At 35.1% G+C, this 15,069-nt stretch overlaps 2 protein-coding genes across 2 annotated transcripts in view; both read left to right on the top strand.

Annotated features, from left to right (window-relative positions):
• Nucleotides 1-2,431, top strand: part of LOC108691926 — a 3,644-nt gene extending 1,213 nt beyond the window's left edge. Inside the window, exons 2-4 of the mRNA XM_018199889.1 lie at nucleotides 190-389; nucleotides 1,126-1,269; nucleotides 2,161-2,431. Coding sequence (XP_018055378.1) covers nucleotides 190-389; nucleotides 1,126-1,269; nucleotides 2,161-2,247 — 431 coding nt within the window. The 3' untranslated portion in view covers nucleotides 2,248-2,431. The remainder of the gene's footprint in view (nucleotides 1-189; nucleotides 390-1,125; nucleotides 1,270-2,160) is intronic.
• Nucleotides 2,432-4,583: 2,152 nt separating this feature from the next.
• On the top strand, nucleotides 4,584-14,154 carry LOC108691964 (solute carrier family 46 member 3-like). Its single transcript, XM_018199964.1, has 6 exons — nucleotides 4,584-6,426; nucleotides 11,399-11,500; nucleotides 12,693-12,830; nucleotides 12,952-13,035; nucleotides 13,626-13,782; nucleotides 13,950-14,154. Exons 1-6 carry the CDS (start codon nucleotides 5,427-5,429, stop codon nucleotides 14,152-14,154), a joined length of 1,686 nt encoding a protein of 561 aa, XP_018055453.1. The 5' UTR covers nucleotides 4,584-5,426.
• Nucleotides 14,155-15,069: the final 915 nt, after the last annotated feature.

Here is a 15,069-nt window from a genome sequence, read left to right on the forward strand (position 1 = left end):
TTTTTACATATTTCCTTATTTTAATGAATTTTTTATCAAGTTAAATATTTTATTAAGTATTAAATTGATGAAATTTTCATTTGCCAACAAAATGAAGTCGAGAAACTGAATCTTAATAGATTCGAATCATACTAATATGTTAATATAATACTCAACATACCGATTTTCCTAATAATTTCATTATTACAGCCTACAGATGGATAAACCGTGCGAGCAATCAATCGCTGCCAGAAAACGCGATCATCGGCGGTCGCGACTCTGATGGAAGCAAACTTTATGTCGGCAGAGCTTTTCATGATGGTGATATGTTACCAGCAAAAGTGATTCCTGACAAGGGTGTTGCCTACGTTTGTCATAATGGCGAGGAACATCCCAAAGATAATTATGAGGTGAATATAAATAAGCCAGACGAATTTTTGTCTATGTTACGAGAAACTTGATCACTTACGAGCTAAACTTTGCATTGCTTGATCATCTTATCAGGACACTCATAAGGTCGCCCAAAATCGATCAAAAATATAATATATTAAATATATTTTATCACATTTTTAATATAAAAATTATAGATTAGTTTTAATTTAAAAATTTTTCCACAGAAGTAATTACCACCAATTTGCTGCATTAAAAATTGTACGAACTCATTGGTTTAAATTCATCTAAGAAATCAACAACGATTTTCTTTGATTCTAACAATGATTAAAGACGGTTACATCATTTTCATAACTTATATAATGTTCCGTAAATAAACATATGAAATAACAATCATAATACAAAATTTAATTAATATATCAATTTTAAAACTAAAATTAATTATCAATTTTATGAGACTCAAGATGATCTTGAGATATCAAATTTTTTTCGGAAGTAGCTATTGATCTGATAAAGATATGATTCAGTATAGGTGTCTCAAAGATTCGCACGAGATTATTATATTATATTATTTCGTTATCTGATAATGTTTGATCAAAGAATAATGATAAGAATAAAAAAAAAGAATAAAAATAAGAAGAAGAAAAAAAAATTATAAGAATAAAAAATCAAAATTAATCGTCGATATTTATAAGCAATTAATTAATTATACCATAGAATTATATCATAGAATAATAGATATTACGATTTTGTCAGGTCCTTGTCCAAGGGGAGTTTGCATGGGAGTTTTGCAGCAACGGTGAAGTACCAGAGGATGCAATAATCGCAGGTCAAACTGCTGATGGAGAACCTCTGTACGTTGGCCGTGCCCTCCATAGTGGATCTCAAACAATTGGCAAGGTCGGTCTTTTCGGCTTATTAATCTTAGGGTTCGACAGTAATGATAAGCATAAAATATGGAATAGCAGCTTGATTAAAGCATGCTTGAGTTGCCAAAACATTCTTCAACCTGTACTCCGTTCAGCAAGCAAAACTCACTTTTATCTTGCACGATCTTATCTTTATTATTAGACAAGATATAATCCAGCTGTTCAAAGTATATATTAAAAACTAAAATTAATATCTTGTTCGTCATTGTAAAACAATAATAATGTGTTAGAATGAAATAAAGACGAGCAAAAAGAACAATGGACATTAATGATATTTTTACTTTAAGTACTAAAAAGTAAAAAAGTAAAAAACATTAAAAATAGTGCTTTTAATATTTAAAATAAATAATTAATTACTATCTTCTAATATTCTAATCTTTTAATATTAAATTGGGCATAATAAATTAGATTTATGTGAGAGTAATTAATAACTATAAAGATGTAGATAATAAAAATGCGAATGTAATATGTTAATTTAAAATTGACAAAATATAGGTGAGATAAGTTTCAATTGCATATTAAATCTTCTTCAGATGTATAAATAGATATTATTCCGTGAAAATAATTAAAAGCAAAATAGAAAAATTAGACTCATTACAGATGTACATACATAATGTTTAGTTAATCGTCTATAATGATTTTGATTTTTCAATTTTTCTCTTAATTGTTTTCGCGGAATAATATCTATTTATACAACTGAAAAAGACTTATTATTAGTACAATAATTTTGCTTACATATTATTTAGTTAAATTTGGATACATTAAATTCACATTTTCATTAACTAAACATTCACTATCTTCGCTTATCTTTGATATATTTTAACAGATGATTACATTATATTAAAAAAAAATAATTCCTTAGGTACAACCAAGTCATGGATGCTTATACATTCCATACGAAGGCGAAGAGTTGTCGTTCAAGGATTACGAAGTACTCGTTGTACATTAATTCAATTATAGATGCACCCAAAGATTGAAGATGTAATACGCATTCTATGTACGATCGAAGTTAATTGAATCAAACAAAACAACTTCCAAATAGATGACTGAAGTAAATGAAAAATTATTGTGAACAAAATGCTCCAGTTTATTTGTAAAAATTCATTGAAATAAAATGATTGATAAAAAAATAATGTCAAATTTTTTTAATTACTTTTCACGAGCAATAAATAATTTCTATCGAGAATAAACTATTACTGAACAAACAATTCGTATTGATTATTTATTTTAATTTATTAATTATTATATTAATCGAGATATATTTCTTGAATATTAATTAAACATTTACATAAATTAAATATATTGGTATATGAGTAATCTAATCTAATATGAGTAATATTATTAAAAATATTATAGTTGTAATTATATTATTGTGATATTTTCTTCGTTCTAATTTAAATGCCTTTCGTGTTTTAGCTACATTTTTGCATTATCACAAGATTAAAATATATAATAATGTATAACATGTTGACGAAGAGAGTGACCTAGTTAAATTGTTATCAATGAACAATGAAATAAAAATCATCTGCAAAGCAAACGAGTAAATAAATAATACATTAGTGACCTAAAAGTGATTACGTCACTTCGATGGAAACGTGTAACAGGAGAAATCGTTTCTGTCCATTAAATTCGATAGCTGCGAAAAAAAAAAATCGAAAGTTGCTTTATGTGCTAAATGCGGAATTGAAATCATTAACTATAGTTCCATGGCTGCTACTTGAAAATCCGTAATTCTCGAGTAGCGGTTCAGCGGAGCGAGAATGCAACGAAATAAAATACCTTTGTGGTAATTACCTGCCAATAAATGATTTATTGCAATATTAGTAGGCTTTTGTCAATCGGCAATGCCGATCATACGCCGAATAACCAGTTGGTCATCGCGAAAGAATCATATCTCTCGCGTGCCGCAAGCACGGCCGCCATGATGGACGAGGATGGCTCTTGAGTAATGACGACCACAGACGCACCCTCGTCGGTCGGATATCAAGACAGAGAGTGGGAAAGAGAAGAGGCAAAGAGAGAGAAAGAGAGAGAGAGGGAGAGGTGCCGGTGACAGCTCTGCATCGAATATTTTATAAGCATCGCTGTGGAATTGCGAGCATTACTCACTTGACAGCATCATACGTCAGACTTAAGAGCCAGGGCCGCCTCTAGATGTCTTTCGTCGCTCGGACGCGACCTTGCGGATTTTCGTCCTTTCGATTTTGTAGTACTTCACCATGCGAACTTCAAGGATTTCGCGATACGCGCACGAGGACTGGACTCGACGTCCGATCGGCTGGGAAACGGACAAGGCGCTTATCCGAGCAAACAAATCGAACGAAAGTCGCAAGAAATTCGACGTGACAACGATGATAATCAGTGATGGTAGAACACGCGAAATCTGCGAAAATCTGCGAGTCGCAACTGCGTGACGATGAAAAAACCGTGATGGTGCAACCGCGACTCGGCCTGTCACTCGAGCGGCCGAGTCGCGCGAATAGCTTTGAATTCACCGTCGCAGATAATGGCACTTGGACGGCCCTGTCTAAAATAGGCTCCGACTGTAGAACGCTGGGACCGTGCGTAGTAGTGATTACTTTATCAACGAATTGTCACATTTAACAGCGCCTCGTCGAGTTACGCGCGGCAGCGATTCGACGACGCTGCCTGTTTACGCTCAGTTGCCATCCGTTCGACATCGTCGTGGTCGCCGGTAGCCGTTTCCGCTTCGGCTAAACAGATTTCTCGAATTTCTTATTAATAAAATCACGGGTGGCAGGTTGAAAATGTTCTTTACGCGACTGCCCAGAGTTGTTACTAGCTCGCTATTGTCGATAGAAGAGGAAATACGTTCGGATAACGCCAAACTAACTAATAACTATCATCATCTATAATAGAGAAGAATTTTCGCAACGAGAGGAACGTGTCAAGGACAAATCGAAGGCTGCGTGATCGATCAATCCGAATGGATTGTTTGGTGAAAGAAGTTTACGCAACTAAGATCGCACGAGGTAATCGTACGGTTTCGTGAGTAACCCGTTACAAGTTGTTGACATCATTCGGGCGCGAGGACATTTGCACCGGAGGTGATAAACTTTGAGAATCTCGGCTTGAGTGAATTAAGCCATCAGCGGCTTTCTACAGCCTTCAACATAGTAACGCAGTTGGCGGATCATCGGAAATCTAAATTGTTCACGCAAGAGGAACAATGTCTCGTCGAATCGTAAGGTATATAAAACCAAAAAAGATCATCATTCGTCGACGTAAGAATAAGTACTCCCTGGGTAGGAAAATGAATACGATAATCATGACACGTCGTTCATTTATCAACATGTCAATGTTGAGACTATTGGATTAGACTTTATGCTACGTGGAGAGATTTGGCGGACATAAGGTAGCTCGTTATGCTCCATCGCGGAAGACACTCGCGTGTCAAGGTGATCACCATGTTTTTCGCGTATCAAGAAAGGAAAACGAGCGGGATAAGCGGAGCAATCGCCAAGGAAGAATAGGATTCAGGGAGCGCGGCGGGAGAACCCTCGGAGGCCTCGGGCACCGTCGTCGGGGGCTGACCTTGACCCGAAAACTCCTGCGGGGCGGAATCGGAAGCGACTCGCGGGAGCGCTAGTAATCGCGCTCGTGGAGCATTAGCCGCGTGTCGTGCACCGCGGAGGAACCGATTAAGCGCGAACGTCGGCGACGTTGCCCCGAGGGGCCACCGCGTGTGCTTAGTCCCTAAGTGGATGTACACGAAGGCGGATCAACTTGTTGCGCGCTACAGGAGGCCGATCATAGGAAAGAGCGGTGAGTGAGCGGTGACAGCGCGGTCCGGGAAAGAGGTGGTACGAGGTACGCTGGTGCTGGTGGTGATCAGCGAAGGAAGGAGACAGCTAACACCGCCGCGTCTCGTAATGCACGATGGTGCATTAGCCGGGAGTCGCGGGACCACCGTGCGATTTCTCTCGAGCGCGCGCCGAACTACCTGAACCAAAATCTGAACGCCTTCAAGGCATTTCGCGAGCCATTCCTTGGACTGCTACAGGCAGCTTGATGCTCTTCAGCCGATTATATATCTGGACAATAGAAAGAGACTGTGATTTTTCTAAAAGAAATCAGTTCAATCTTATTTCTTCTTTGACGTGAAATATGTCAGAGATTACGACAACGATCGGCACGCCCGCGGGGCTCACATCGGAGAAGAAACAATCAATTCCCGAAAAGTCTGACAGCGCCGTCACTTGGAAGTCTATGAGCATCCGGCAGAAATGGTCCTTCTTGACCAGCAACATCACCGTCGAGCCGATGGTCGCATGCTATGTGATTCCCAGCGTGCTTTCCCAGTTGGCCACTCAGAATCTGATCCTCGAGAAGGCCTGCCGAGTGAACCTGGCTTATCCAGATGAAGTGTGCTCTGCTTTGTCTGCCAGGAACACTACCGGTTACGAGGCGGAGGAGCTCGCAGTTCAGCAGATGGTGGCGCGTATGCAAACATGGAAAACGCCGCTGCAGAGCGCCCTGCCGACCATCCTGATCCTGTTTATGGGTGCGTGGAGCGATCGCACTGGTCTAAGAAAACCTTGCATGCTACTTCCGATCATCGGCGAGTTTTTCAGTAGTGTTACCCTCATTGCTTGCACTTACTGGTTCTACGAGTTACCCATGGAGGTGGTTGTACTGGAGTCAGTGTGGCCTGGATTAGCTGGTGGTTGGTCTACCATGTTTATGGGTATCTTCAGTTATATAGCGGACATCACAACCGTGGAATCGAGAACACTTAGGATTGGCGCGGCCAATGTCTTCCTGTCTTTGGGAGTGCCAATAGGCATGGCCCTATCAGGGATATTTTACACAAAGCTGGGTTTTTATGGTGTCTTTAGTATCGCGATGGTGTGTTACATAATGAGCTTTGTGTACGGTCTAGTGGTTATTAAGGAACCGTCGAGGGTGCTCGCGGAACGCGCGCGGAAAAAGTCCCTTCCAAGCGAGGGTAAGCGGACCTCGTTGTGCGCCTTTGTTTTGGACTTTTTCTCGTTGAAGCATATCAAAGAGACATTTCGTGTGGCATTCAAGAAAGGGGCGAACAATCGCCAGAAAAGGGTCATCGTGCTCATGGTCGTTGTTATGATTGTGATCGGGCCCCTTTACGGTGAGTAAATAGCCCGAATAAATCGAGAGCTTTTAAAGAAATCTTTTCCCAAAGGGGCAAGATTATTCGACAGTTGTAACGCGTATTATTTACAACAATAACGTTATGGGAATAATTTTTTGTTCTTAGATCTTTAGATCACAGAAGATTTCGGCAATATTTGTTACAATAATCAATAACTAGTAAATAAACATCGCGTTTCAAGATGATGTATGTTAAACAATATGTTGAGAAATTAACACTTATTAATTAATTCTTATTAACTTCTATGTGAATTTATATAAATTCATTTATGCACAAATTTATTCAATCACACAAAAATATGTATTTAAGCATTAAAATCTGCTTCGATTGAAAATAAGAATTTTTCATATTTAATTTGTCCTTATTGGTCCTACTCCTCAATACATATTGTTTAACATATGTCACTTTGAAACACGACGTTCATTTACTCTGAAAGACTCGTGAGGACGCTCGCACGGAATACAAGAGATTCGGGTTCAATCTCCGGCCGAGATCTTAATATCTTTCGCAGATTAAAAATTTTCTTTAACATCTGATTGTAAATATTCTTATTAAAGATGTTTATTAGCAACTAAAAATTATTAAACTATTTTTTACAATTTAATAAATGATATTACTATTCTGGTTTTGCTTATGAGTGCATTTTCAAGACCAATCAAAAAGATTTCGACGCGCGTATGCAGAATCAGAGTGTATATAAATTCACACAGAAGGTATGTGTTTAAGTACTAAGATCCGTTTCAATGGAAGAAAAATTTTTGTATTTAATTAGCTGTATAATTGAATTTTTATTATTAACTCTGCAATTGATTTTAATTGTGATAATTAAAATCTCGAATTCTCACACTGAATAATACCCCCGTGTGAATTCTGAGCTATAAACAGGCTAAAATAGATCTTCTGTATAATTCAAGATGTTATAATTGCAAGGTGTATAATTCAGACATGTTACTCACATGGCATTTTCTTTCAGTAATTTTTTTTAATTATTTCCAATTTTCATGATAATTAAATTATAGCTTAATCTAATATTCAATTTTACAAAGACGTAAATAATGAGTAGTTAATAATGAGTAATTAAACAGTGGTGTGATCTAATAATACTATTATTGTTAAAGATATATCAGATTATTTAGTCTCTGCAATATGATTAAAGTAAGAAATTTATATCTTCCATATATAAAAATATTCCATATATAAATATTATGTATATGAGACAATTTAAGAGGGTCAATATATATATTTAATAATAAATTTTATAATTTACATAAAATTTTTGTCAAATTTTATTTTAATTATTATTTTATAACATGTTTACTTCTTATTGAAACAATTGTTCAGAATCGAATTCTAAATTGTCACCGAAATTTTTGTATTTTAACATTAAAAAATCTAATCTTTTTTCATACTTTTTTTATTTTATTCAAAAATGTTTATACTTCATATTATTACTTCATGTATCCTTCATATTTAATACAATAATCCTTAAAAATTTATAAAGCTTTATTCTCAATTAAAATTGTATATATTTATTGTATATAGCAATATATATTTATATATATATATAATATTTATATTCAACTGTATGATATCATTCATTGAATCGATCTTATATAAATGAAAATTTTTATAATTATTACAATATTTATTTTTTATTCGCATTATGTAAATCAGAAAAAATTCATAAATGCATGAAAAATAAACATATTATAACTCAAATATACAAACAATTTAATTCTCACACAATAAAGAAAAAAATTTGATAAAACCGCTGGAAAACAGTTGAAAATAAAATGCATCCATCATTTCTCACGTGCATTCGTAGCACGATAAAAACTCACGGTAATTCTTGTTAATCTTGCTACCGTGTTGCGGTAACTGTGCGCATTCCCATCAGTAATTACTTACGTCCGACGGTGTGAATATACATCGTATGCCAAGGGAAAGTAAGAGAAGATATGGTAAAACTAGGCACACATTATACGAGCGCGAACGTGTAGCATTACTTGAAGTATCCAAATAATTCACATATTTTAAAGCGTCAATAAAATATCTTACTGCACCTGCATTTGCTTGGCATTCGGAATCACTGATATTGCGCGTAATCTACAAGGTATAAACGTTATAAATCTGCAAAGACCAAAAGTTCAACAAGCAAAACAACAAACATTTATTACATCATTAACTTCTATACACTGAAAAAAAGTCGAAATATTTGCAAGTAAATGTTACCTATGATGTTTCCTTTGACATTTATTGGTTATAAAAAAATTTGATTAATGACAAAATATACAAATATTTCTGTAAAATGTATCTTATTAATTGCAAAAAATAAAATGATTTTCTTTATTAGGAACGCAGTATTTAAATAAAGATTTATTTCAAACATAATAAACATTATATCTCATAAATAAAGTATAAAACATTATATCTCATAAATAAAGTAAAATAAATTTAAATAAATTTTTTCATGTGTATGGAAAAAGTTTTTATAAAAAGACGGAATCTATTCTTCAAACTTTTCTAACAAACGCATACTCGGACGGAGTTTTAGACGGGGAGCACGTAAATAAAAATTTACGATATCGATACAGATGCCAGTGCTTAGTACGAGCATCCAGTCTCAGTGCCGGACGATATCGGCAACAATAAAGCCTCCAGTTTCTGCTAGTAGCCCGTGCAAGCACGCGACCACACGAATCATTCAATTTTTCAATTAGCGTGCATTTGTTACAGCGCGCTATCGCGACTTTAATGCGATCGTGCGCGCTCGTACAGCGACGACGTACAATTCCAGCACATTTCGCAGATGCCCTTGTCACAATTTAATTATATAGGTAGCCCCGTCGTTACAATGTCTGGGTACGCATTAGCACATATTACCCCAGCTGCTAAGTGACGCGGGCAGTCGTCACGCTTATAACAATTTCGTGTAATGGGCGTCTTCCTGATTTCGAATGCTGTAACGCGGATATACCTGTAAGACTCTTCTTGAGACGTTACTTTTCTCGACTCTCTCATTGTCGTCATAGTCGCTCGGTGACGTCTCGTAAGCGCGATAATTTATCCTGACGACTTAATGTTGTAGCGCGAATGAATATACAAGATCGGCATATAGATTTGGTAGTTGCAAATATACAGACTAAAAAAAAAAGCAACTTTTTTAAATTAAAATTTTAAATTAATGAAAAAATATCTAGTAGAGGTTTATTCAATTATTTACACGTTTTTATCATTTCTTTTAAAGTCTTTTTATTGTAATTGATGTTAATTGTTAACAAGAAGGAATAGTATTTACGTAATTCAACACATTTTGCTTATTCGGATAAGAATAAGAAAATTTACACAAATTTATACGCATACATAAAATTAATTCCAATATACGTAATAAATGCAATTGTAAGAAAATAGGCAGATATAAACTTTACATACATTTAAAATACATTGACAAATGAATTAAATAATTTTCAAATTATACTTTCCCTCTTTGTAATCATGATAATTTTTATTTGTTTGCTTTGTGCGTTCTTAAAGAACTTGCTCTAGAACGTTAATAGAGGCTTTATTTAACTGTCTACTTATTTCTTTATGATAATTTAATATTGAAATTTCAAAATTATAGACATATTAGGTGTGGGAAAAAGTTCGTGGCGTTTTTCCCGTTAGATGGCATTAAGAAACGCCACGAAACTTTTTCCCATACCTAATATATACGTAAAATATATTAATGTATAAGTGCAATATTTGTACGCTTATTTATACGCAATTTCCATCAGCATACTAACGCGATTCGCTATATATTCACGATGTAATTTCAGATCTTTGCTTATTAGAGATATACGTGGTGAAAGCGACTATTACGTTATATAGTATATTTTCGTTATAATCCTGAGTGGAGTGTGCGGCATCGAGGATACTGCATCGGCACAAAGAACGTGCGACGAATTTTAATGCGGGATGAATTACGGAATCCGTAACTTTTCACATTACGTACCAATCATGTAAACATGTCAATGCAATTTCATGAGAGAACGCGCGTCGCCTGAATGTACGCGCGTGCATTTCATAAGGCTGAAGACTTAGATATATCTTCGACAGCTTCTCTTGCACACTTCTCTACTGAATGTCTTCCCTTTTTTGGAAAAGAGAATTAGTTTTACGTAATACTAACATTGCGTTTAACCTTCGTAGTTAACTTGGCATTACTTATACAGGAAGCAATTGTCGGTCTAATTGCAGCCGATGTAATCGTGAAAATCGTTTGTAATTGAACAGAAAACCGTTGCGCTTGGGTGAATCTGCAAAATATCTCCATAGCTATATAGCATGAAACTTAACAATAATGACCTCGCAAAATACGATATGTTATCTCAAGTCAACCGTGAGTATAGCGATTGTTTGTTTACGTACCGTGACAAAAGTACGTATTAATTACAAATTACACTAGTAGTAATTATAATTAAAATCGTCGAAAAGATGCTTGGAACCGAAGCAAAAATAAAATCCGTAAATCTTAAAAATTATCTTTAAGTAAATAAATAAGCCGAAGAATAGTTATTCATAACGAGAATTAATTATTAATTCAACTTGAATTAATGAATTCTATAAATATTCAATAATGAGCGAAACACAATAGCGAGTCTATCACGAATCAAGACTTTTCTTGAAAGAACCGACACTCTGAGAGATAATCTATTGTGCACAAGTCTATTCTTAGATGCATCAAAGGAATTATAAGAATATACTCGTTAGTATATTCAATGAATAAATATTAAGTATAAAACTTAATAGCTCTCTCACTTATAGATCGGAGGATAATTTATTGCGAGTCAGGTCAAAAGTTTTTATTATTGTATACGTTGATTCATCGTACCTTATAATTAGATAGAGATAGACAGCAATTACGCAATAAAAACGAGTGGTTTTATTAAGTTTGTTTCTTTCACAGGCGAAATGGCGGTTCTCTATCTTTACATGCGGTTCCGATACAATTGGAACGAAGTGACGTTCAGCATGTTCTCCACGTTTGGCATGGTAACTAATCTGATAGGTAAGAAAAATCACTTGAAAATGTCTCGCACGTTAATTAATGAGCGAGAGGGAGGAAAAAAAATAGAAATTTAAGCGAGCGCTCGTAAAATCGTTTATGCGCAATGAATTCTTCCGGTTCATTCACTGATCTAACTACTAATTTTGAAGTAGAAATGTACATTCTGCTTCGTGTAGAAACGCGGACGCAGCGTACGAGTCGGTCGGAGCAGATAATCTCCTCCGATTGCCATTTCACGCAAATCGAAGGTATCCGTTAGCTCTATTCTCGTAATGATGCTGTACATACATCGAGTTAATCAAGGCTTTTTGCGTCCATGGGTCGATGAAAGCAAACGGGAGACGTATCTTATGTAAGAATGAATATCGTTGCTAAGCGGAATCATCAACTGTCGCTTTTATTCTAGCTGATTATAGAAGGTAGGAATTACCTTGAAAATGCAATTGCTTGTTGCAGCAGTCAACTAGTAATACAAAGTAGAAAATATTAGAAGAATATTTTGCAACAGAAAGGCAGATTGCCAATGGTGTGCATGTAAGATAAAATCTGTTAGAATTTGTGTCTTACGAACGTGACACTTTAATGTTCGCTCTATTTGAATTAGGACTGTTACTTTTGACAGTTTGAACATTTGACAAAATTTAAAACTTCGAAAAAATTCAAATCTTCAAAGTTAACTTTAAACTTAAAAATTCAAGATGCCAAAATTTTGAAATTCGAAGTTAACTTCAAAGCGTCGAAGTTTCGAAAAATATATTTGTGTAAATAGTAAAAATAAAAATATATTTATAGTAATGTTTACATATTTTTTAATTAAAATATATTTGTTACTATTAATTATAATAATAATAATTTTGATTGTTTGAAGCTTCGAAACTTCAATCTTCACGAATGTCGAAGCCTTTGAAGCAAATCATCAGCCCTAATTCGAATATACCGTATGGTTGTTTTCGTTTGACTTTCTATTTGACAAAAACTTTCTATTTGTCGATGTAGATTATTTTACAAATTTTGCAAAATTTGTAGAACGCATAAAATCCAACTTTCTCACATTTTTTTTCTTTTGACTAACGGATCACCTGGAATTTTACAGCGCTCGTTCGCTTACTAATCCTTTAGAATCATTATTCGTGCGATCGTCCGATACTCGTCTCGCATGAAAAACTAAATGATTTTTCCCTCTGATACGCAGGTACCGCGATCTCCGTCGGTATCTTCAGTCACATTCTCAAGATAGACGACGCGATCGTGGGTATCATGAGCTGCACGAGTAAAATTTTAGCAAGTTTCGTTTACGCGTTCGCCACGTCCGCCTGGATGGTCTACGTAGGTCAGTCTTTTTAAAACGGCTAACATCAGGGTAACAACTACGTATATAAAATATATATATCACAGTATAGCCCCAGTCCCGACGCGAGTGTATCTAATAATGGATCAATTACTTATTTCAGCCGCTATCGTGGAGATCGTGAACGGCACATCTTTCATCGCCATGCGATCGATAGCTTCTAAACTCGTGCCCACCGATGAGCTCGGTAAGAGAATATAAATAAAAATTTTTCCTTACGCTATTATATTATATTTTTATATCTCGGAGTTTTATGATTTCAAGAAAAAAATGAAGTATTATAAAATTTTTATATTATGTACATGATTGAAATATATATATCATACGAGTTTCTTGGAAGTGTTCAATTTGCGAATCGTACACTTCCTGTGTTGAAAAATTCCACAGAAAAGACGCAACTTCAGTTGCGATAACGTCACGCGGATACATATATCATATTTAGAAGAGCTCTCTGTAGAAGCGCAAAATAAATGAGCGCCTTTATAATGAAAATGACAAACAAAAAAATTACATGATCATTATATTAATACTTTAGTGTCAATTAAAAATGTTTTTCGACTTGAGCTCAGTCTTTACCTTACGAAGCAGGTTGTTTCGCGGAACCGCGTAAATCGGATAATTTGGACACCAAATTACATTTACGTGGCAATGCTGCTAATTTTTCCATCACGAACAAAGTCTAACGAGGCCTTCCTGCCCGGTTAACGGCAAGGAAAATTCAACGCAATTTTTATTCTTTATCCGAAGCTAAGACATACACGTTACGTAATTTTGTAGGTAAGGTGAATTCACTGTTTGGCGTATGCGAGTCCCTGATGCCGCTTGTTTATGGGCCAATGTACAGCGCCATTTATGCGGCGACCATGAATACGTTTCCGGGGACGTTCTTTATTGCCGGAGGATGCATGACAATGCCCGCGGTGTTTGCATTCTTGTGAGTAGCATGATCAAGTCACGATTATAATGTGATATGTTACGTTAATGATATATTACGTTTGCCAAACATGATCTTCCCATGAAACATTAGATTCAAACTGTGAAAATTGAATTAAGTTTGCAAGTTGCGATTGTATGACGTTAAATATTTCTTAATTGTTTCAGCTGGTTGTACACGGAACATCGAAAGGATCGCATGCTGAAGGAGCAGAAAGAACCCGAAACTATGATGAATCATAAAAGCGAGGATGCGACAGATTATAATTTGAAGGCATCAACTCCTCGGATCGTAGATACACAGAAGAACGCACAGAAAACCGAAATGATGAATGGCATAGACAACGCAGCCTTCGAATCTGAACAGTTGTGATCTCACGATTTACGTGATCCTTTTTTTTTTAATACAAAGTCGTATAATACATCAATAATACCTCATCACAAAAAAAAAGGACTTAAAGAATACTTTAAAGTCGTTGCGATAAATGCTGGTCACGTTGCTGATAAAGGCGTTAGCGAATTTGTTTTACGAGTGAAACACCAAAGGCAATCGGTATTCGTTAGCAAATATTGATTAAGCGGTATGTTGAAACTCAAAGTGTACGAAGATTCTGGTGGATCATCTTTCATTACATTTCAAGATGATCGAGAATCTCAATATTTAGCAAAGATGACAATATGATATGTGATTTATTAGAGGTATAGAGAATGCTTCTCCAAAATAATGTGCAACAGAACTCTTGTTACGCAGTTTTAGTATCCAGTGGGAATGAATTAGGATTCTAAATTATGATATTTCTCAAATCCTACGCAACTGCTAACTGTTATCACCTTCATACTGCATCAAGGTGTAAATAAAGCACTTTATTGAGACTTCCTCTTTGCCATCCATGACTTCACTTACTGCAGCTTGTAGATCTTGTTTCAAGTATTCTCAAGATGTAGAGATACTCCGAATGAAGGATAACTACCAGTTTATTTCTAATTTAACAATTTTAAATGAAAATAGTATCCAACAAAAGAGTTAAAAGAATTTTTTTTTAAGATTTTGACGACATGTAATTAATGCAATCATTTTAAAAAGGATATTTTAAGAATCTTATTTTTTAGAAATACGTACAATGAAGATTTCTCTTCAATATCTTTGTTATAAAGTCCTTTCTAAGTGAATAATTTAGTTACATGTAATATATATTGTATATGTGTATGCGTGTGTGCGTATGCGTGTGTGTGTGTGTGTGTGTGTGTATGTGATATACATATACATATAATTTATTGTAATTTTTTT

This window comes from Atta colombica, unplaced genomic scaffold (assembly GCF_001594045.1).
Source record: "Atta colombica isolate Treedump-2 unplaced genomic scaffold, Acol1.0 scaffold55, whole genome shotgun sequence".
In the NCBI taxonomy this organism is placed as follows: domain Eukaryota; kingdom Metazoa; phylum Arthropoda; class Insecta; order Hymenoptera; family Formicidae; genus Atta; species Atta colombica.